At 37.9% G+C, this 23,082-nt stretch overlaps 1 protein-coding gene across 3 annotated transcripts in view; it reads left to right on the top strand.

Annotated features, from left to right (window-relative positions):
* PRCP (prolylcarboxypeptidase) overlaps nt 1-19,929 on the top strand; it is a 70,563-nt gene extending 50,634 nt beyond the window's left edge. For all 3 annotated transcript variants that reach the window (XM_028126791.1, XM_028126793.1, XM_028126790.2), the window contains 3 exons: nt 7,607-7,771; nt 8,513-8,700; nt 19,177-19,929. In XM_028126791.1, coding sequence (XP_027982592.1) covers nt 7,607-7,771; nt 8,513-8,700; nt 19,177-19,393 — 570 coding nt within the window. In that variant the 3' untranslated portion in view covers nt 19,394-19,929. The remainder of the gene's footprint in view (nt 1-7,606; nt 7,772-8,512; nt 8,701-19,176) is intronic.
* Nucleotides 19,930-23,082: the final 3,153 nt, after the last annotated feature.

Here is a 23,082-nt window from a genome sequence, read left to right as displayed (position 1 = left end):
CTTTTACTTTTCTTCAGGACTACTTCTTGTCATTCTCTTCAGTTATTTCTTACTGGTTTTATCCTTTCTTTTGGCATATTAAGGAATTCTTGATTGCTTATAATATATTTATGACTCTGTTTCTTGCCTGCACCCCAACCAAAAGAAATCTCTTTGCCCCTTGCTTGAGAAATTTCCATTGCCTCTATTTCCAGTTTTATCCTATATGATTTCAGAGTATTTCTACTACATGTCTCCCTCCCAAACTTTTAGCTTCAGATCACTTTCTTTCACTGTTCATTCTATTTCTCCTTTCTTGACCTCGTCTCTGTTCTCCCAACCCACTAATCCCAGGAACACTACCCAGTTGGGGACCGCTCTTTCACTTGGATAGTTCCATTTAACCAGGACTCCTCCTCCCTCTGATACACTTCCTCCTTTTTAAAGGGCTGACAAACAGCCGTCCTTTTCTAAGTCTGTAACTCAGGCTTAGGATAGTGAGATAATGTGTTAACAGTTGGGTTATGAAAAAAAGTAGGTGATTTCCAATTCTGCCTGAACCTTGTATGGTTCTGAAGGATCCATAGGCAGTGATTGAATATCTTTTCCGTGTCAACTCAAGTATCGTTCTTTTTAATTTGTTTGTGGGCTTTGCACACTCGGACTCCATTTGCCTTTGTTTACTGTTAACAGAAGCTGCAACATTCATGCAGAAATAATCATGGACTTGGCTGAGGGAACACAAGGAAGAAGAGAAAAGGGAAATAGAGAACCTCTCTGTCATTTGACTGCTCTGTCAGCATAAAAACTACTGGGGCTCTTCTCAGCTTAAAGAGCAGTTTTTAAGGATATCCTAGAGGTTGTTTATTTTGAGTAAGTTTTTAGCTGATAACTCACCAAATCTTTTGACTTAGCTTTCTGAGCATGCAGATAAATAGAGTGAAATAATAAGACATAAGATGGAAAATCTCTTCCGTTTGTCTTGGTGTTTGATAATGTATGCGACCTCTCTGGGTGGTTTAAGCGGTTTAGGTGCATTCTATGAAAAGAGAGCTTTTAATGACAAAACTAATGTGATTATCTGTGAGTGTGAGAGGGGTATTGAAACCTTAGAGAAAGAAAATCTGTTAGAAAAGCTGAATGTATCTGCTTAATCCTTTCTCTAATGTGGATGGACCATGCTTTCTGAGAGGAGGTTGGTCTTTTTTTTTTTTTTTAACCTGTCTTCTTTCCTTCTTTTAAAAAAAATTCTTTGCCCCCTTTTTCTTTCTCTTATTCAAATGCTTATCCTTATAGGTAAGGGGACACATAAAGCTTTTAAACAAATCATTATCTTTACTTTCTCTAGTGTATGTGGGATCAAAAGGCAGAATCTAAATATTTGGATGCAGAGCTAATTAGTTTGGTACTAAGATTGGAATATTCTATCTATTTCTATACTTTTTGAAACCAGAATTATTAAAATGGATGTGTAATGCTCTTTTTAAGTTTTTTTCCTGAACGTTCACTTTTGTTCTAGGAAATAGAAAGTAAATTAAGTATTTCATATGTTGATTGTTGAGCCTCATATTAATGACTATTTTACAGTTTTCTTTTTTTGTTGCATAATAAAAAAGTTGTATGATTTTTTTTTTTAAGATTTTACTTATTTGACACAGAAAGAGAGAGAGAGCGTAAGCAGAGGGAGCAGCAGCAGAGGGAGAGGGAGAAGCAGGCTCCCCACTAAGCAGGGAGCCCGATGCGATGTGGGGCTTGATCATGACCTGAGCCTAAGGCAGCCACTCAACTGACTGAGCCACCCAGGAGCCCCAAAAAAGTTGTATGATTTTTATATTGCCACAGAATCCCTTTTATTAAAATTTTTACCTAAGACAAATAAATTTAGAAAAATATAATCTAAGAATAAAAAAAATTGCTTAAAAAATTAAGCATGAGACTACTGGTATATTTAGGCACCGTTTGTGTTGTTACTTTTCTCTTATACTACAACTTTGAAGTTGAGTATGTGTAGTGTTGGTTATTACAAATGGAAGCTCCAAAGTGAGTCTTGCATTTGAACCCCAGCTCTGCCACTTCCTGACTATTTGACTTTGGGCAAGTTTCTTGACCTCTCTGTGCTTTAGTTTCCTCATCTGCAAAGTGGGGGTATAGTATTTGTAATGCTTATTAGGGTCATTATGAGAATTTAATAGGACCCCGTGTATAGTAAACACTAAATTGATACTAGTTATATAATAATAACAATAGCTATTGTTGTTACTATATAATAATAGAGGGACAGTGTTACGCCAGGACTTTGTGGCCAAAGTCTGGGTTCAGAACTTATATTCATAGTTTTAAGATTGTATATCTGTAGCCAGACCTTTCTGAGCTTGTTTTCTCCTCTGTGACATGGGGATGGCCTTATGTTTTTCCCTGGGTCATTGTAGAGAAAGTACCTGACCTCAAGGAATATTCAGTAGTTGTACTAGCAGCTTCAGTCCCAGATGCCCTCATATCAGTGAATTTATGGCATAAGTAGAAATGCTATACCTTATGTAGAAATTGTTTGGAAGAAGCTAATTTGATAGTGTCCACAAAATAAACAGAAAATATAGTACAGAGGCTACATGGGTGGTGAGTATTCTGAATGGTAGTGGTTGGCAGAGACTCTTTCCTTGTTGTCTGAGTAGATCATAGCCCCTAAATAAACAGTCAGTAGGCCAAGTGCTTGTAGTCATCAATTGGCTAATAACTGCAAATTATCAGGCTTAAGGTGAAGTGGATATTAGATGAGGTTGAACCAAAGAAGCTGATCTCTGACTGTGTTTGACATATAAACATGGCAATTTCATGTGGTTCCAACCTAACATTTACGTAAGTGTTTTGTGCATTCTGTGGATCTTTAATGAAAGTAGATGATTATCTCCTTTTATTCTTTTTTTGTTGGTGTTTTGTTTTTGAAAGATATTTATTTATTTATTTATTTATTTATTTATTTATTTATTTATTTATTTATTTATTTTAGAACTAGGGGAAGAGAAAGACAGAGAAAGACAGAGTGCTTGTGCGAGCAGGGTCGGGGGAGAGGAGCAGAGGGAGAGGAACAAGCAGACTCTGTGCTGAGTGTGGAGCCCAACACAGGGCTCGATCCCACAACCCCAAGATCATGACCTGAGCTGAAATCAGGAGTCTGACACTTAACTGACTAAGAGACCCAGGTGCCCCATAATTATCTCTTTTTGAATAAACATGGAAATAGTGCTGAGGTTTTGCTAGTATAACTTCAGTATTTTTTTGAAAACTTCATTTGTTCTTTACTACCATAATTGTTAAGAAAGTTCATAGAGATATGTAGAGATTGTGTTCTTTATGCTAGAAGATGATGCTTTGACTCACAGAAGTTTTGAGCTAGAAAGGAACTTTAAGAGCACTAAAATAATAAAATTCTTTCAGTAAATTTGTAAATATTTTACAAAAAAAATTTAAGTGATATTTTTTAGGCCTTCTATTATCTAGCGTATCAGTAGAATTATGAATTGGTACTTTCTTTCTATAAGGCAGCTTGACAGGATGTAGCAGAGGCCTTACAAGTATTTATTTCCTGGGGCACCTGGGTGGCTCAGTCAGTTAAGCATCTGCCTTCAGCTCAAGTCATGATCCCAGGGTCCTGGGATGGAGCCCCACGTCAGGCTCTCTGCTCAGTGGGGAGCCTGCTTCTCCCTCTCCCTCTGCCCCTCCTCACTGCTGCTCTCTCTCTCTCAAATAAATAAATAAAATCTTTAAAAAAATGTTTATTTCTTGAATTAATTATCTCAAGAAAACAATTAAGGATATATATGAAGATTTAGCCCCAGGGTTATTTATTTTAGCTTTTATAGTATGAAAGATTGGAAATTATACAAATGAGCAATTGTAAGATTGCTTCAACTTTTCCTCAACTCCCCATCCTGATTTCTCTGTTGGTCATTGTCCTTAAAGTGTGGTGCTCAGAACTGGACCCAGTACTCCAAAGGAGCCCTGACCGCACAGAGGACAGTGGACCCAGGAGTGGCCTTAATCTGGACATGGAATTTCTATTAGACGCCAAGGTTCTGACCATGATGTTCTCTCTGTGTAACTGGGGCTGCCGAAATCCAAGTATTGTCAGCTGGTGCCGGTCCCCAGCCATGCTTGTGTCTTTTAAGGAGTGACAGTAACTGCTGTTTGCAGAGATGGCTATTCATGGGGACTCCTTTTCTTTGCCTGACAGAGGGCCAGTGTTCTAGCTCTGAGAGGGGATCTGATGCCAGCATGTGAGTCACACTTAACTTGCTACTCTTCTTTTCCAGAGTTTTAGGCTACTTGTTTATTGTTGCTCATCAGTACTCCCTTTTCCTCCTGCCCAGCTTACATTGTCATCCTGCCTCATCTGTCGAGCTATGCTTGAACTTAATGCTCTTCTATGCATCTCATGCGTCCATTCCATAGTTTTATGCTGCATTTGGAAAGAGCTGAGTCCACTGTTATTGTCCACAGTCAAGATGGAATGCTGATTAACTGTTGGCAATAATTAGTTTAACAAATTCTGTGATTGGTTCTTGATTTCCATATTTTCTTGTTTCTGATTGGCATATTTCTTAGGAGCATGTTCTGAGAGAAGTGCTATGCAGGGGCGGCCTGGGTGGCTCAGTCGTTAAGCATCTGCCTTCCACTCAGGTCATGATCCCAGGGTCCTGGGATCGAGCCCCACATTGGGCTCTCTGCTCCGCGGGAAGCTTCTTTCTCCCTCTTACTCCCCTGCTTGTGTTCTTGCTCTCGCTATCTCTCTCTCTGTCAAATAAATAAATAAAATCTTAAAAAAAAAAAAAAAGAAAAGTGCTATGCAAATGTTAGGTATTTTTTGACCTACCATGAATAATTGAAAGTTGTCAGAATAGTAAAACATTGTTTTGCCTTTTTTCTTCAGCTTGCATTTTCTTATTCCTTTAGGCTTGATAGGTTTGCTCAATTCTGTTTCTTTATGTACACCTTTTCAGGTGTATCTTATTCTTATGACCTCACTGTTACTTTTTTAAATTTATTTTTTATTTTTTAATTTTTTTATGTTAAGTTAGCCAACATATAGTCCATCATTAGTTTTTGATGTAGTGTTCAGTGATTCATTAGTTGTGTATAACACGCAGTGCTCATCACAACATGTGCCCTCCTTAATTGCTGTTACTTTTTTAAGGTATATCCAAGTTATTTGGACATCTTAATTTCTGACTTTTCTGACTTGTTATTTCCAAAACTTAGTGGGAATAGTGCACACTCTATCTTCCTTTTGGAAAGCCACATTACAATTGAGCATGTTAAAGGCCCTGAGGAACCTTGCAGTCAGGTAAACTGTTCACATTTGCCAATATAATATTTCTTAAAAATTATTTGATTATGAAAACTTTTTTTCACAAAGTACCATTTAACATTTTACAAAAATATTTTTGTGCTGAATGCATTTGGGGAGAGACATTGAATTTTCCCTGATTCATTTCTTCTGCCTTTTCACGTTTCCCATTTTTATCAGAAAGGTGTTGCTGGAGGGGTGCCTGGGTGGCTTAGTCGTTAAGCGTTTGCCTTCGGCTCAGGTCATGATCCCAGAGTCCTGGGATCAAGCCCCGCATCGGGCTCCTTGCTCCGCGAGAGGCCTGCTTCTCCCTCTCCCACTCCTCCTGCTTGTGTTCCCTCTCTCGCTATCTCTCTCTCTGTCAAATAAATAAATAAAATCTTTAAAAAAAAAAAAAAAAAGAAAGGTGTTGTTGGAAACTGGTCCTAAGCAAAACTGTGATGAGATGCTGGGTTTGCTTTCTGCTGTTCACTTCCTTTCTCAGTGTCCTCCTTTCCTGAGTGGGAACACGTCCCCAGCCCAGGCCTTGTGGCTTCTGCTGCCCAGAGTCTCTTCCTGAAGTAGAGTAACTAGACTCTTTCTTGGCTTTTTCTTCTCGGGATGTCTCTCTCTCTCTCTCTCTCTCTCTCAATCAGAACTTGCCTACTGTATACATTTTTTCCATATGAAATGAGAAAGGACCAATCACTGACTTCATGTCAAGGTATTAGTAGAGGATGCAAGCTTAATGAATGTGGTTTCCGTGCCATCGTGGCTATTTGCAGTTTTACAAGGGATACTTTCTAGGCTGTGCAGCATAATGAATAAGATGTGCATTTCATAACTAGAGAGATCTGGGGTTGTATCTAGATCTTAACATTTACTAGCGAGGGACCTCGAATAAAGTGGTTTAACTTAAGATTCAGTTTCTCTATGTAAAATAGTGAACGATAATATATATGATACGATTGTTTGAGAACTGTATGATATAATGGTTGTAAACCCAGAACTCAGTAATTAGTAGCTATTGTTTTTCCACTGTGATTTCATTGCCTGTGATTTTCCCCCAACATTTTATTGTGAAAAATTTCAAATATAGAAACATCAAAATAATTGGATAGTGAACACCCATTAAAAATACCACCTAAATTCTAGAAAAGTATTTCGCTATATTTGATTTAGCACATATATATTTGCCTAGCCATCCTTCTATCCTTCATTCCATTTTATTTTTTAAATGCATTTCAAAGTAAGTTGCAGATATCAGTACACTTCTCTTGAACACTTCACCTTTATCATCATTATCTAGAGTTCAGTATTTGTTTATGATTTTTTTAGATAAAATTTATATGCAGTGAATTGCACAAATTGCAAGTGAACTGTTTGTTGTATGTTGTATAACCGTTTGTTGTCTATGAGGATATGGAATATTTCCCTACCCTTGAAAGTTCCCTGTGCCCCTGTCTAGTCACTCATGCCTTCACTCCTGACCCCGAGTATTGTCTATGATTTTTAATACTAGAATTTCAGGTGCTGATTATAGTCTAGTGATAGGAATATTTAGAAGCTGGGTTGCTGCCTGGTATGCTTCTTATCACACCACAGATGTTGGAGCTTGGTATCGTTTTTCCATGAGAAATTTTATAAATTTGCAGTTTCATAAAAATGAATTTAGTTGTCAGATACTTTGCTAAGTGCTGAGTGAGATGTTCTGGAATCAAATGAGTACATGCCGTGTTATAGGGGCTCTGCTAGAAACAAGTACATGGCATAAGTAGAAGCACGAAGGGAGTGATTTAGTTCTTCCCAGTTTGAGGGCATAGCTAATGATGGCCTTATAGAAGAGGTGATACTTGAGCTAAATATAATATAAAATGAATTAGTGTTTGCCAGACAGTGGAGTGGGAGAGTTCTTTTTCAGGGAGAAATACCTGAAAAAAGGTATTTCAGGGTGAGTAAAGGCAAAGAGGAGAAAAAGAGCCTGGTGTGGTGAGTATGGTTTTGCTAGACTGGAACAAAGGATGAGGCTACAGTGGTAGATGTGGAGGACTTCGCATACCATGCAAATGACTTTGGTTTATTTCTATAGCTAAGAGAGTAATTTAAATTTTATACTTGCAGAGTGAAGGTTTATTCATTTATGAACAGGATTATACTCAAGAGATAAAAATTGTCAAGCAGTGCTGTTAGATGTTTAAGATTGTTTTATAGGCAAATCAAAACCATATTCTTTTTTTCACTAAAAACTATGATTTTATAAATATATTCTGACTCTTTTTCCTTTACATCTCTTTAAAATGACAGGTAGTGTGCCAGTATTTGAAAAATCCCAGTGTATCTGATGCACAGCTTCTGCAGAATATTTTCCAAGCTCTGAATGTCTATTACAATTATTCAGGCCAGGCAAACTGCTTGAATATATCAGAGACAACAACTAGCAGTCTGGGAACCCAGGGTTGGAGCTATCAGGTAAGCATGTATTATTTCCTCAAGTGGAACTTACTTTTCACTGATACGGTTGTACTGTAACAGAGTTCACAAGATTTTGTCACTAACCTGGATCCAAATCTGGGCTCCATTATCTTACACTGTGACACCATAGATAAGTTAGTTAGTTCCTTCCTTCCTACCTTCCTTCCTTCCTTCCTTCCTTCCTTCCTTCCTTCCTCCCGTCCTATATTTAATCATCACCAAACATATTCTGGCTACTTACTGCATGTCAGACAACATTCTAGGCTGCAAAGATATGAAGATAAATAGGACATGATCTCTCTTTCAAATATAGCTGAGTGAAAAAGATACTTATATTACAGTAGATCTTGGTAAATCCTATAAAGGCAGCATTTTATGGATACAGAAAAGAAGGGCAGTCTAACTTGACTCTCCCTGATTCTCCATTCCTTCATCTGTATGAGACTAGTAATAATACTTTCCCTTCAGAGTTGTTTTGATGATTATTTTTGATAATAGATGTGAAAGAAAGCAGTTTACAAAGGAAGAATATATAGCCCTAATTTGTGTAACTTCTCAGCTGAGCCTTTCCAGGAATAATGAGAGGTGGTATGACAGAGGTAAAGAGCAGGTACTCTGGAGTCAGACTGCCTGAGTTCAAACCCTAGCTTTGCTACTACTAGCTGTATGACTTTGGATAATTTATTTAACCCTGTGCCTCATTTTCTTACTGGATTCCCTTTTGGTTTCCTTTTTTAGGCCTGCACAGAAATGGTCATGCCTTTTTGTACTAATGGTATTGATGACATGTTTGAACCTCACTCATGGAACTTGAGGGAATTTTCTGAGGACTGTTTTAAACAGTGGGGTGTAAGACCGAGGCCTGCCTGGATCATTACTATGTATGGGGGCAAAAACATCAGTTCACACACGAACATCATTTTTAGGTGAGTTTTTACTGATGCAAAGAAAATCTTTGGTTGATGGAGACATTTGTAGAATAGCTGAGAAGATAGAATAAGAAAAATGCTGATAATAAACAATATAGAATACAATAGTGGTATCCATCATGTCTTTCCTTGAAAGACAGAGGACTCTGCATAAGAGATACAGTTTTATACTCTATTACCAATGTGCTTAAAGGCTTAAAAAGAATAAGAGCAACAAAATTTAAATATTTTATTAAAAAACGCTAGCACAAAATGAAGCATCATCTGCTGCTCTCAGTTTGTGTTGCTGTTGTTACTATTGTTATTAATAAAGGTTTTTTAATATTCAACAAATACTTTTGAGGTGCCTACTCTGTTCTGTTTCAGGCACTATGTGAGGCACTTTAAAAAAATTGCCTAATTGAATCCTCACAACAGTCCTGTGAAGTAGTTGTTATAGTCCCCTTTTTACTGAGGAGGAAAGTGAAGGTCACTGTGTTCAGCCACTTGCCAGACCTCATCTAGCTCTGTTGTAGTTACTAAGTGATAAAGCCAGATTTCAACCTTGGCCTGACTACAAAAACCTGTGTTTGTTCTTCTGTGTTACACTGCTTCTTTAGAAGGGATGTATTTGGTATTGGCTCATGTCAGACTTAATTGAGTAGACTCCTATGTGTATCTGATTGTGACTTTAAAATTTCCATATTTTGGTTTGAACACTAGGCTGTCAGCTCTTAAGATAACAACAAATTACTCAAAAAATTTCCCCAAATCTACATGGAAATAGTAGAGAGATAGCATACATACTTCTTAGCCTGGAGCCATTATTTAAACTGTAAATGTCATTCTTTTACAAGCTTTTTAAAATGAGAGTCAAATTTGGCCTTCTGGACATGGCCAATAGCTGAAGGATCGTTCTCTGGATTTAGGTTGGTGGCACTGCCCACTTTGCAAGAGCCTCTGTCTTGTTAGATTCATGCTGTTTGCTCACCCAACAGGGTACCTGCCCCAAATAAAAGGTGAAACATTTAAATGGGAAACTTTTTTTTTTAAAAGATTTATGTATTTATTTATTTATTTTGACAGAGAGAGAGAGAGAGAGACAGCGAGAGAGGGAACACAAGCAGGGGGAGTGGGAGAGGGAGAAGCAGGCTTCCCGCTGTGCAGGGAGCCCGATGCGGGGCTTGATCCCAGGACTCTGGGATCATGACCTGAGCCGAAGGCAGACGCTTAACGACTTAGCCACCCAGGCGCCCCTTAAATGGGAAACTTAAAGATTCTTTCGTTTAATTTCTTTAAGTTGTGTTTCTTGTTCTCAGTAGGATTCTTCCAAACTGTACTCTTCAGCTCAACCTTATAAAGTGATGGTTGAGCAAATAAATCTATGTAAGTATAGATTATTTAAGGAAACTGTGCCAAAGTAGGGTGTGTGAAATCAGGAAAACATGAAGGGACCTAGAGGACTATAAAAGGCTTAAACACAGCTTTGGGTGTCCAGGTTCATTTTTGTTCCTCAAAAGAGGAAGTACTTTATCAATTTCTTGTTTTTCTTTGGTAATTTATCTCCATATAGTATTTAAATGGATTTTGGTAGCACGCTGGTACTTTAAGCTCATCCTTCCTTGCTTTGACCTTCTAAAGCTGAAGTTCAAGTTGAATTGTAGAGTCTTTAAATCCTTGTATGAAGATTTTAATATTTTAATATATGAGTTTTGGTTAAATCCTTTTTTATTGGATTCAACCATTATAGATGCGTATTTTAGTTATCTGTTTGCCCTTTTATATTATTTTGCTTAGGCTATCAAAATCATCATCATCATTGAGGAAGGGGGCAGATTTTGTGAGAAAAGTTTGGAGAATAGAACTGAAGCCAAGAAATGGAAATTATAACTGTTAGAAACTTTTAACTGCGTATTAAGGTGGGACTTTCTAACAGAACTGTGCAAAGGTCGAATGAGCTGTTTTAAATAAAATTACTTAAGCTCTTGGATCCTCACTCTTTTTTTCTATAAAATGCTAATAACAGTACCACTCACCGCACAGTGTTGTGTGATGCTTCAGAGTTAACCCAAGGAGGGGCGCCTGGGTGGTTCAGTCGTTAAGCATCTGCTTTTGGCTCAGGTCATGATCCCAGGGTCCTGGGATCCAGCCCCACATCTGGCTCCCTGCTCGGCGGGAAGCCTGATTCTCCCTCTGCCCCTCCCCCTGCTTGTGTTCCCTTTCTCGCTGTGTCTCTCTCTGTCAAATAAATAAATAAATAAAAATGTTAAAAACAAAAAAAAAAACAAAAAAAAAAGGAGTTAACCCAAGGAAGTATTTGGCCCAGATTTGACAAATACATATGCTCAAAAAATATTTGTTGAATGAATAAATGGAAATACACTCTCTGCCTTGTACTTATGTCCTAGCTACAGGGAACTATTTGTCTTTGCATGTCCTTTCCCTTCCTCTTTTTCTCCTTTCTTAAGACTCAGGCATCCAAGAAACCTTCCCTGAGTCCTCCAGGAAGGTTAGATTTCCCCCAGTCCTTAGCTCCCCTAGGCCTGTGAATATCACTTAGCACTCTGTATGGAAATTATCTATTTGTGTTTCTTTCTGCCCTATAAGATTGTAAACTTTCTCAATGACAAGAGACTTTGTCTTAATCATAGCTGTGCCTTTAACACTTACTGTGGTGACTGACACATATTGAATGCCCAAGAAATGTGTGTGTTGATAAAAACAAGGAACGAAATACAAAGCTTAGAAAGGCTTCAGAGGCATATGAGAGTTTAAAGGCAGGACTATGTGAAGATACTGGTTTATCTTTTTGCAGTGGCAAGGCTATTTTTAAAAAAGAAATCTTTATGCTGCTAGGTGTGAGAAATCCAATGTAAAAATTTTAAAGTTATTAAAAAATTCAAAATTTTCCTGCTTTTCTGAAGAAAGCACATTCCCAAAGTAAAGAAACAGCCTTAGGTGTCTCTGTTCTGTCTACTTAGTGGCTACCAGCTAGAAAAAGGTTTCGGTTGATGAGTAAGAAAATGTCCAAGGAACCAGGTGGAAAGTATCTTTATGTCCATGCCTCTCTCCTTAGGTCATCTCACACAAATCCAGTTGTGACCACTTTTCTGAATGGAAATTTCAGTCTGTATTTATCAGATAGAAGGTTTGTCAGTTAAATTAAAAGCTTGCGCTTTGAAGTCAAGGAGACCAAGTTAGCTGTATAGCCTTAGGCAAATTGCCAATTTGTTTAAGTTAGTAAAAATGACTACAAAACAGGGTTACTTTAATGAGTAAATAGATTATCATGGAAGTAAGCACCATGAGGGCAGAGATTTTGTCTGCTCACTGTTGAATGCATCATACATACTCGGTAAACATTCATTGAATGAATGAGGACTTAATAAATAGTAGCCATTAATTGTTCCATTTCAGTAATTTTTTTTATTCCACAGTTGTTTTGTTAGAAGGATTTATTTTTCCCCAACCCCAATTGGTTATGCTCAGTTATTTAAATATAAATCCAAAAGGGAGTCCCTGAGGAGCTGGTTAGTTTAATATCATTTCTCAGGCAAATTAATTGTTGCCAGTGATTAGAAGCTTGCTGTTGGGAATTTTATCCAGGCATCTAGACTCTCTCATGAAAGCCAGTATTTTTTTTTTTTTTTGGTAAATGTCCCAGTGGCTGGTTTAGCTTTCACGTGTCTAGGACCAAGAAATTCAAGTCCATGTGCATCTTAGGTCTCTCGGCAACTCCAAACACTGTTGCTAAGCCACTGGGCTGATTCAGATGACCTTTTAAATCAAATGCAGTTTGCTTATTATGTGGCTGTTGGGATGGCTTTTTTGTTTTGCAAATAATGGAGATTTTCCTATCTGGGTTGGTCCTGTCAAATTGGAATAATGATAAAGGCTATTTGTTCACTTAAGAGAATCTAGCCCCTTGTGTAGTTTATTTTAAGAATTTATCTGGTAGTTGAAAACTAAGGCTGCTATTTTGCATGTGAGTTATTCTTTTTATTTTTAACAAAATCAGAAATCTACATTTTTGGAGTGATTTTTTTTTTCCTCCCAAGAATGGTGTTATTAAGTTGCAATTGAATTAATTTTGTTTCTAAAGAGAGGTGTGGTAAGAATAGAACACTTTTTTTTTTTAAGATTTATTAATTTGAGAGAGAGTGAGCATATGAGTTGGGGGAGGGGCAGAGGGAGAGAATCTTCAAGCATACTTCCTTCTGAGCATGGAGCCCATGGTGGGCTTGATTCCATGACCCATTAGATCATGACCTGAGCTGAAACCAAGAGTCGGACACTAACCTGACTGAACCACCCAGTCGCCCCTAGAACAGGGAGCTTAAAATTGTATTTCAAATACACACACACACACACACACACACACACACACACACACACACACACAATGTACCTATGTGCTTATTTTCTCATTTTGTTTGTACATTTACCTGGAAAAAGTTGATCACATTACTTTTCTGGCCAGATTTCTGTGAGACATGCTTTCACATCCTTTTTCATGATTCATTTACTTCTCAGAAGTATTAACTCTTCATGCTTACAGAATATGATAATAATAATTATAATAATACTGTATGTGTATTATTTTATAGTTTATACCTTACTGTTACATTATTATTTAACTTGAACCTCACAGTATTTCTGTGAGGGAGGGACATTATCTTTTCTTTAAAAAAAATTTTTTGGGGGGTGCCTGGGTGGCTCAGCTGGCTAAGTGTCTGACTCTTGGTTTCGACTCAGGTCATGATCTCCTGAGTCAAGGGATTGAGCCCCATCACAGGCTCTGGGCTGAGGGGGGAGTCAGCTGGAGATTCTCTCCCTCTGCCCTTCCCTGCTGCTTTCCCTCTTCCTCTCTCCCTCTCTCTTTCTCTTTCTCTCTAAAATAAAAAAAATCTTTAAAAAAATAAAATGTATTTTTTTGTAATACATGTAGGAATTAAGGTTCACAGAGGTTAGATGACTTACCCATGGTCATGAGCTGGTAAGGGTATAAAACTTAGATCTTCTTAGTTAATTGTTCTTGCCACTACTACACACAGGTGAAGGTTAGTCTCTCTATATTTATATTAATCACTTATATTAACTCTGGTTTCCCATGTAAAAAGTACTGAAGTGATTTCATGTTCCTGAACTTGCATACATACATTTATAGATATCTTTGTAGGGCATTTAGTACAAGGCCGCAGACAACTAGACACTTACTTTTTTTTTTTCATTCATTCAATAAATATTTGGCTCCTACCATGTGCCAGGCCTGGTTCTAGGCACTGAGGATATAGTAATAAACAAAAGAGACAAAATCCCTGCCCTCCTGGAGTTCTAGTTGGAGAGATAGGTAAAGATTGTACCTATAAATATGTTAGAAGGAACTAAGTGCTACGGAGGAAAAATAAACCAGGGGAGAGGCTATGAAATGTCTGGAGGAGGGAAAAGGTTTGCAATTTTATTTTATTTTATTTCTTTTATTTACTTAAGTAATCTCTACAGTGAATGTAGGGCTCGAACCCATGGCTCTGAGATCAAGAGTCACATGCTTTTCCAACTGAGCCAGCCTGGCGCCACAAGGTTTGCAATTTTAGATGAGAGTTACCAAGGAAGACCTCACCAAGGGGGAACTTTTGAAAAATGAACTAGTGGAAGTTGGGGTTGGTGGGGTAAGAACACTCCAAACCGAGGAGTAAGCAAGGGCAAAGGCCTTGAGAGGTAAATGTCTTATCATGTTCTCTTCCAGGTATAGTAAGGAGGTCAGTGTGGCTGGAGTGGAACTAATGAGGGAGAGAGTAGCAGGAGAGAAAATCAGAGGCCACAGAGGGCCCAGATCATGTAGAGACTTGTAGATCCTAGTACAGATTTTGGTTTTTAGTCTTGAGTGAAATGGGAAAACTCAGTGTTTTGAGCAGCGAAGTGACATAATCTAATTCAGGTTTTAACCAGATCAAATTGACTGCTCTAAGCAGGGAGATAAGAATAAAAGCTGGAGGATCATTTAAAACACTATTTAGGCTAGAGATAATGGTGATTTCGGTCAGAGTGGTGGCAGTGGGGGCAGTGAGAAGTGTTGAAATTCTAGATATATTTTTGAAGATAAAACTGACAGGAATTGTTGACCCACTGGGCATGAAAGAAAGAGAAGGTTAAAGAGTGACGTCAAACTTTTTGGCCTAACCAACTAGAAGGATAGGGTTGCTTTTAACAAATATTGGGAAGATAGTGAGAGGGCTGGTTGGGAGTTGGGAGTATTAAGAGCTCTGTTTTGGACCTGGTAAGTTTGAGATGTCTAATTAGATTTCCATGTAAAAATGTCAAGTAGGCAGTTGAATTTTGCTTTTGAAGTTTAGGGGAAAGGTCCTCGCTAAAGATATTATTTGATAGTCATCTATGTATAGATTGTACTTAAAGATGAGACTTTTAAAAATGAAAAAAAAAACGATTAGGTAGATTATGGGAACCATTTCATATATCTGATAATGTGACCCTAAAGATTTGTTATTTCAGGCTTTGTATCAGCAAAATGGGATGTACATGAGACAAAAGTCAGAATGTACATAAAAATGTTCTGTAAGTGAAATCAAGTGATATGTAGATAAAGATATACCAAGAAGTGCAGTACCAGGGAAAAGTGATCTTAAATCCAGGAATTTCTGTCTTTATTTTATTTTGAGGAATCTAAACTTCCATGAGATTAGGAAGCAGAGAAGCAGACCTAGAAATGGAACCCAGGTGTGTCTAATCCCAAAGCTCATGCTCTTCTTACTCTGCACCACACAAGTCAAGAGGATATGTGCTGTTCATTTCCTACCTGTATCCATGAAATGCAATGTAGTATAAGAGTGAGCATCAGACTGGGGTTACAAGGCCTGAGTTTGTATCTCAGATTTGCCATTTCTAGCTGAATGATTTGAATAAGTCTTTTCATTTCTCTGGACACTAGTTTTCTCATCTATAAAAGAGTTGTAATTAAACCTCACATAGTTGTTATAATAGTCAAATGTGAAAGGCTTTGTAAACTCTAAACCACTCTATGCAGGTGTGGAGTTAATAATGCTAGGGAGCAATTTGATTTACAATAGCATCAAGAATAAAATGCTTAGGAATAAGTTTAACAAAAGAAGTATAAGACTTATACACTGAAAACTACAAAACACTGTTGGAAGAAATTAAAGATCTAAATAAATGGAAAGGCATCTCATGTTCTTGTGGAAGAGGTAATATCGGTAAGGTGTTAATATCCACAAATTGATCTACAAATTCAGTCCAATCTCTATCAAAATCTCAGTTGGTTTTTTCACATAAATTGACAGAATGATCTTAAAATTAATATAAAAATATAGGGGACCCAGAATAGCCAAAACAATCTTAAAAAGGAAGAACAAATTTGAAGTACTCATACTTCCTCGTTTCAAACTTATTATAAAGCTACCATAATCAATACATTATTATACAGTCATAAAGAAAGACATACAGATCTTTCAAAGAGAATTGATATTCCGGAAATCAACCCTTGTTATGTGTATGGTTAACTGATTTTCGACAAGGGCCAAGACAATTTATTGGGGAAAGAATAGTTTTTTTTTTTTTTTTACCAGAAATGATGCTGGGAAAAAGGATACTCACAAGCCAAAGAAAGAAGTTGGGTCCCTATTTCATAACCATACAAAAAAATTAACTCAAAATAGATCAAATGATTTTAATTGATAACTCAATTTAAAAACAGTCAAGGGTCTGAATAGATATTTTTTCAAAGAAGATAGACACCTGGCCATTCAGCACATTAAAAAATGCTCAATACCATCAGTCATTTGGGAAATTCAAATCAAAACCACAGTGAAATTCCATTTCACACCCACATAGGATGGCTATAATCAAAAAGATAATAGGTATTGGCAAGGATATAGAGAAATTGGAATCTTTATATTAATGGAGGATAGTCGGAAGAAAGATAGGCAGGGGAAAGGGCGGCCCTGTTCTAAGAGGAAACTACTCTTGGTTCAGGGTGCTCAGATGGTATGTAGCGTGACTGAGTGGTCTAAGGCGCTGGATTAAGGCTCCAGTCTCTCTGGGGATGTGGGTTTGAATCCTGCCGCTGCCAAAACATTTTTTTGGGCGCCTGGGTGGCTCAGGTTGGTTAAGTGTCTACCTTCAGTTCAGATTACAATCTCAGGGTTCTGAGTTCTTATGATATTTATGATATTTAAGCAGAGAGCTTGATCTGGTGGCCTGCGACTGACCAGCATGCCTTAGGGCGGTGGCGGCTGCAGTCCTCTTGATCCCCAAGGCTTGGAAACACCACTCTGGAAGGAGTCCTCCACCCTTTCCCACGTGAACAACTACCTGATAGGTAGATGAGTGCGTGGACAAATCTTGATAGGGTGACAGGTGCCTGGAGGGTTAATCAGATTAAACAACCTGCCAGAAATCTCATAAAAATGCCTGGACTTAGAAACTCTGAGGGCAACCCTCTCAGGTGCTCTCCTTCTTTGGGAGCTTTGTGCTATCAATAAACTTTGCTTTGTTGCCCACCACTGTTTATCGGGTCTACCTCTTCATTCTTTGAAGTGGTGTGACCAAGAACCATGGGCACTAAAAGAAAAGAAATCCTGAAACAATATGTTGCTAGTGGGAATGTAAAATAGTGTGGCTACTTTAGAAAAAGTTTGACAGTACATTAAAAGGTTAAGTCACCATATATCCCAGAAATTCCATTCTTAGGTATATACCCAAGAGACATGAAAGCCTGCACCCACGCAAAAACTTGTACACAAATGTTGAGAGAAGCAATGTTGTTCATAATAGCCAAAAAGTGGAAACAATACGCATGTGCATCTGATGAGTAGATAAATAAAATGTGATATATCCATACAATGGAATATTACTTGGCATTGAAAAGGAATAATGTACTGATACATGCTACAACATAAACTTGAAAACATTATGCCAAAGTGAAATAAGTCAATCACAAAAGACTACATATTATATAATTCCATTTATATGAAATGTAAATGTAAAGGCAAATTTATAGGGGTAGAAAGTTGATTAGTGGTTGTCTGGGGCTGAGAGTGAGGAGGTATGGGAGAGGGGAATAGGGATTAACTGCCATGAGTATGGGTTTTGTTTTGAGGTCATGAAATTTTCTAAAATTGATTGTGGTGATGGTTGTAAACTCTGAACATATTAAAAACCATTGAATTGTACATTTTATATAGGTGATTTTTGTGATAGAGGAATGATATCTTAACAAAGCTGTTAACAATATTGTTAAGAATGCTATCAGTGGAGTATTGGGTTTTTACTCAGCTAAACTAAATAACCAGTTTTAATGACTGATTCTGTTTACATCATTCTGAAATGTTGTGTGAACCAGCCAAGACTAATAAAATACCATTTCTTTAACGGTGGGAGGATGGGTTAGCCTGGTGATGGGTATTAAAGAGGGCACGTTCTGCATGGAGCATTGGGTTTTATATGCAAACAATGAATCATGGAACACTACATCAAAAACTAATGATATAATGTATGGTGATTAACATAACATAATAAAAAAATAAAACAACAACAACAAAAAAAAGCTAATATAAAATGAAGATCTTTGAGTAATGCCCAAAGTTTCTGATTCCAGATCCAGGGGAATTTTTTCAGTTCTACCATCCTATTTCCCAAAGTACTGTACTAAGAGGAAAGTATTATTTAAAAAGAAAAACGGTGTCTCGGTGGCTCAGTTGGTTAAGCGTCTGCCTCTTGGATCAGGTCATGATCCCCAGGTCCTGGGACTGAGCCCCATGTTGGGTTCCTTGCTCAGTGTGGACCCTGCTTCTCCCTCTTCCTCTGCTCCTCTCTCCTGCTCACTCTCCCTCCTGCTCTCTCTCCCTCTCAAATAAATAAATAAAATCTTAAAAAAAAAAAACAGTTTTTTTTTAAAGCTGAGATAAGTAGCATTTTTAAATATGGGAAGTTTCTTTGTTTTGTTTTGTTTTAATCACTCTGGTAGTTGGGTCCTGGAAAAGAAGGAAACTGGTATTAATTGAAGGACTCCTCTGTGCCTGACACTTGTGCTTATTCAGTACATCCATATCTACCGTCTGGTTTAACCTTTATAACAACCTTAGGAGGTCGGCCTTATTATCTCTATTTTACAGATGAGGAAACAGAGCTGGGTAGCTTGTGTGTCATCTAGTTTTTGAGTGATGAAGCTGGGATTGAAATTCAGCCTTCTGAATTCCAAGTCCTAGTGTAATCTGGGTTGATTCATGGAGCACCACCTTCAGCCTTCTCTGATTCTGTTTCTTGCACCTGGTTGCAGAAATGTTATAAAACTCCAGCATGAAGTAGCTTTTTATATGACAGATTAGATCCTCATATCAAATACCCCAGGTTATGAACTTGTAATTTTAGATGTTATGCATATAATAGGTTTCTCCTATCTTATCTGGGCGTAGTTATGAAAAACTAACCATCTTATTTTTTCTTCTTTCCCTCACTTAGCAATGGTGAACTAGACCCCTGGTCAGGAGGTGGAGTAACCAAGGATATCACAGACACCTTGGTTGCAATCACCATCCCAGAAGGGGCCCATCATCTAGATCTCCGAGCCAGAAATGCCTTTGATCCCACGACTGTGCTATTAGCCCGCTCCTTGGAAGTTAGACACATGAAGCAGTGGATCAGAGATTTCTATGCCAATCAGAGAAAGAAGCACTGAGCAATTTTGATCATTTTCAGTTTCTTCTTTTATGTTCATTCTACCCATGTTCCCATTCACTTTGGTTTTCTACATGTAATTACTTTTCCTTGTTTGTCATTAGATTTGGTGGGGCGAAGGTTGAGATAGAAGAGAGGGTGATGGTGGTGACGGCAGACATCCCACATCCCGGGTCCTCGCCATCTTCATGCCACCTCCAGGAAGAATCTCTTTGTGACAGCTTTCCTACACCATCAGTGGCCCTCATAACTGGAGCAGAGTTCCTGACTGCCTTTCACAAGAGGGAGAGTCACTTCTTTTGTTTCTCTGCAAGCAGGGCTTTCTCTTGGTTTTGAGATTAAAGTCTCTTTGGTTCATTTGTCACTCCCCATCCCTCCCCCCCCAAAAAAAGAAACACAGAAAATAGATAAAAATGATGTAATTGCAGCTGGTAGGAAGGATGTCCGATGCCAATCCAGGAAATGGAAGCCATTTCTTTTGTACTTGATTCAATGACTTTGAACTGTGCTATAAATAAAGAGTAAGGCTGGACCTTATACCTGTGTGTTGCTTCTGAAGCTCACTCCAGCTGTTGGGAATGCTGTATACACTGGGCTTGGCTGCTTTTGGAAAGTCCTTTAATTTTCTCTCTCTATTTGGCAGCTTTTCTCTGTTCTGGGATATTTGCCACTGTGGTACTGCCAGTAAGAAATCTGGCCTTTTTCTGCTCCATTTCTCTTTGTTGCTCAGGTCAGTTTTGTGGTAATTTGGTTACATTTTGCCAATTTAGGAGAATGACTCTGTTTTGCTTTTGCTTTTACATCTGAGCAAGCTTTTATATACTGCAGTCACTGACGATACTTCAGTGAGAAGCCTTTAAAAATTGATGAATCAACTATTTAGAAGATAGAATGTAGTTATATTCAGCATTTTGTTTTTTAAATTTTATTTTCTGGTGGTTGTTACTGCTGTCATTAAAGTCAGAAGTGTCAGGGAGCTAAGAGGCAGGTGCACGAGAACTTTTCTGTATGGCTTCCAAAAGACAAGCTGACTAATTCATGCAGGCAGCATATTTGACATTAATAAATAGCCGAGCCATTCCTATTTCCAAGGGGTTGGCTTCTTTCAAGCAGTTCTTACACTGAGACCTTTCTTCAGAAGAGCTTTTCTAGGATAACAAATAGGGTTGGATCAAAACCTTTCAGGAACACAGAGAGAGACTAACAGTTTCTACTCTGTTGAAAGATTTCTTCCCCCTTGTTTCTTTTTATTTTCTTCACCCTGCCTTGGGACATTTTCTGCTTTTCAAAAACTGTACCTTGAGCTCAGTCATTTCTAAAGCACTTATTTTTTTAGAGTGTAGATATAGAGTGCATTCTTGGGTGGGAAACTGAAATATTTCCCTACTTTCCCAGCATCTGGGAGATAGAGAAAAAATCTTTGTCTGGTTTTGGAAGCCTTCAGTTCTCATTGTAATGAGTTGTCCATCAAAGCATTTGGTCACTATTTTTGTTTCTGCATCTAAGAAAAGTCTGCTGGAGTGAGAATTTAAGGGTCAAAACAATACTAGTTTTTATTCTGTATCAACTAAGAAGTCATATAATGCTGGGTTTAAGGGCTTAGTAGAGGAGATGCCTACTATTTATTTTAGGTAGTATTGATTTTGTGATATTTTTCTTGAAACCTTATACTTGTTTAAAATATTTAAAATATTTTCCCATTTGATGTAATATTGTTTGGATGAGTTACATTTTTGTGAAGAGGCATATTGCCAAAAATTGCTATATTTTTATGCAAGTATAATTTGGAAAAACATATGTACATGTTTTTCAATATATAGTTTCATTACAGAAAGCAAACTTAAGTTAACCTAATTATGCTAGAATTTAATTTTTAAGTTGAAAAAGAATTGGAACAAGAAATAAGCCTTATTTAAAGCATTTCTCTCATCAGTAGATGATGCTTTTGAAAGACATGGAAAGAGAAACCTAAAGAATTGGGGTGTTTTTATTTCTATTTTTGTTACTTTAACTACCTGGAGTCAATAGATAGAACTAAAGAAACAGGAATCTTTCTTAAGGGATCTGTAGGATCAAGAGATTACCCAGAGGAATCAATGTCTGGTCTAGTATATTAGAAGGCGAGGGCACTCAGCTGTCATCCAGTCCCAACCCATCATTCATAGGTGATGGCATTGTGGCCCGGAGAGATAGGACTTGTCACAGCTTATTTCTGGTAGAACCAGGCCTTGAATCCAGGTTTTGTTTTGTTTTGCTGTTGTTTTTTAAATTGATATAGTGAAATAGTCTGTTTGGATAAGCAACAAAACCTCACCAAACCAGCTTAAGCAAAAGAGGGAATTTATTGAAACTTTGCAGGAATAGCTCCAGGATTTGAATAAAACTAGGAATTGTGAGGGAGTGGAACGAGGGTCTAGAAAGTCTTCATGACTTATGAAAAGTCAAGACTGCTACTTTCTGTTTCATCTCACTTTCAACAGAGGTCACCAGCCTATGGGTGAGATTTTTATAATTTGGCCAGCAGTATAAAATGTATACCTACATTTTATATACAGAGTTACAGAGGGCTTGTTAAACTCTATATACAGAGTTACCTAAAGGGCTTGTTAAAACACTGAATGCTGAGCCTCACCCCAGAGTTTGTAATATGTTGTAGGGATGGACCCTGGGAAGTTGCCTTTCTCACAAGTTCCTAGGTGATACTGGGGCATCATACTTTAAGAACCACCAGTTGAAAGAATTCTGAATTTGAGTATCTTGAGACAGGAAATGCCCCGTCAATTCACCTCACTCCTGTTATCCTGCCTGATCCCATCTGAGTGTGGGATCCTCGCCTAAAGCGTCTCATCCCATGGTTGCTTCATTCTTCCTCTGCAGAGGAGCTTCTCTGCTGGTACAAGGCCCATAACGACTTCCCGGCATGATGTCCTCAGGCCCTTGTGGCTGCACCATCTCACAAGCCCACAACTCTCAGGTGTTTAGGGAGGGATGAGGTTATAAAACCATGGCTTCAGAGATACACTGTTTAGGATGGAGAGGAAGCAGTTCAGGCAAATATATATATATATGTATATATTTGTCTCACAGTGTTTTCCAGAACATAAGTATCCAACAAAATGCCAATATGTAGTAGAAAGATCCACAGGTAAGCTAGTTGGAAAAATGATGGGTCAAACAAAGTTAAATACTTGCTCTTTTTTGTTTTTAATCTGTAAATATGCATTGTGTCTCTCCAAAATGGTAATGGAGAATGCAGCTTTTCCTGTTCTTACAGAGCAATCTACAAGGCATAAGGCATTCTGGGACTTGGAGAAAACAATGGTGAAAAAGCAAACACAGTATTTGTTCTAATAAAGTTTATGTTCTAGTGGTAGAAAGACATGAAATGTCAAGTTATACAATGAGTTGGTATAAGTGCCCTGAAGAGTGGGGGTTATTAGCAGGGAATCTGAGCTAGTCTGCAGGAAGAAGAGAATGCTACTTAGAGATGTGATGTTTTAGCTGTGATCTAAGTGTGAATGGAAACTATATAGGAAGAGGAGTGAAGAAAATGGCATGTGCGAAAGCCTGGAATGTAGCATGTTCCAGGAACTGAAAGAAGGCCACTGTAGTAGGATAGCAGACCACAGGGAAAGTGACATAAAATGAAGCTGCATATTTGGGCAGGGAGAAAGCTCATTCAAGTAGACC

This window comes from Eumetopias jubatus, unplaced genomic scaffold (assembly GCF_037043125.1).
Source record: "Eumetopias jubatus isolate StellerSeaLion01/CBP00866 unplaced genomic scaffold, mEumJub1_p1.0 scaffold_13, whole genome shotgun sequence".
NCBI classification, from domain to species: domain Eukaryota; kingdom Metazoa; phylum Chordata; class Mammalia; order Carnivora; family Otariidae; genus Eumetopias; species Eumetopias jubatus.
The sequence above is the reverse complement of the archived record's forward strand: the minus strand, read 5'-3'. Positions and strand labels throughout refer to the sequence as shown.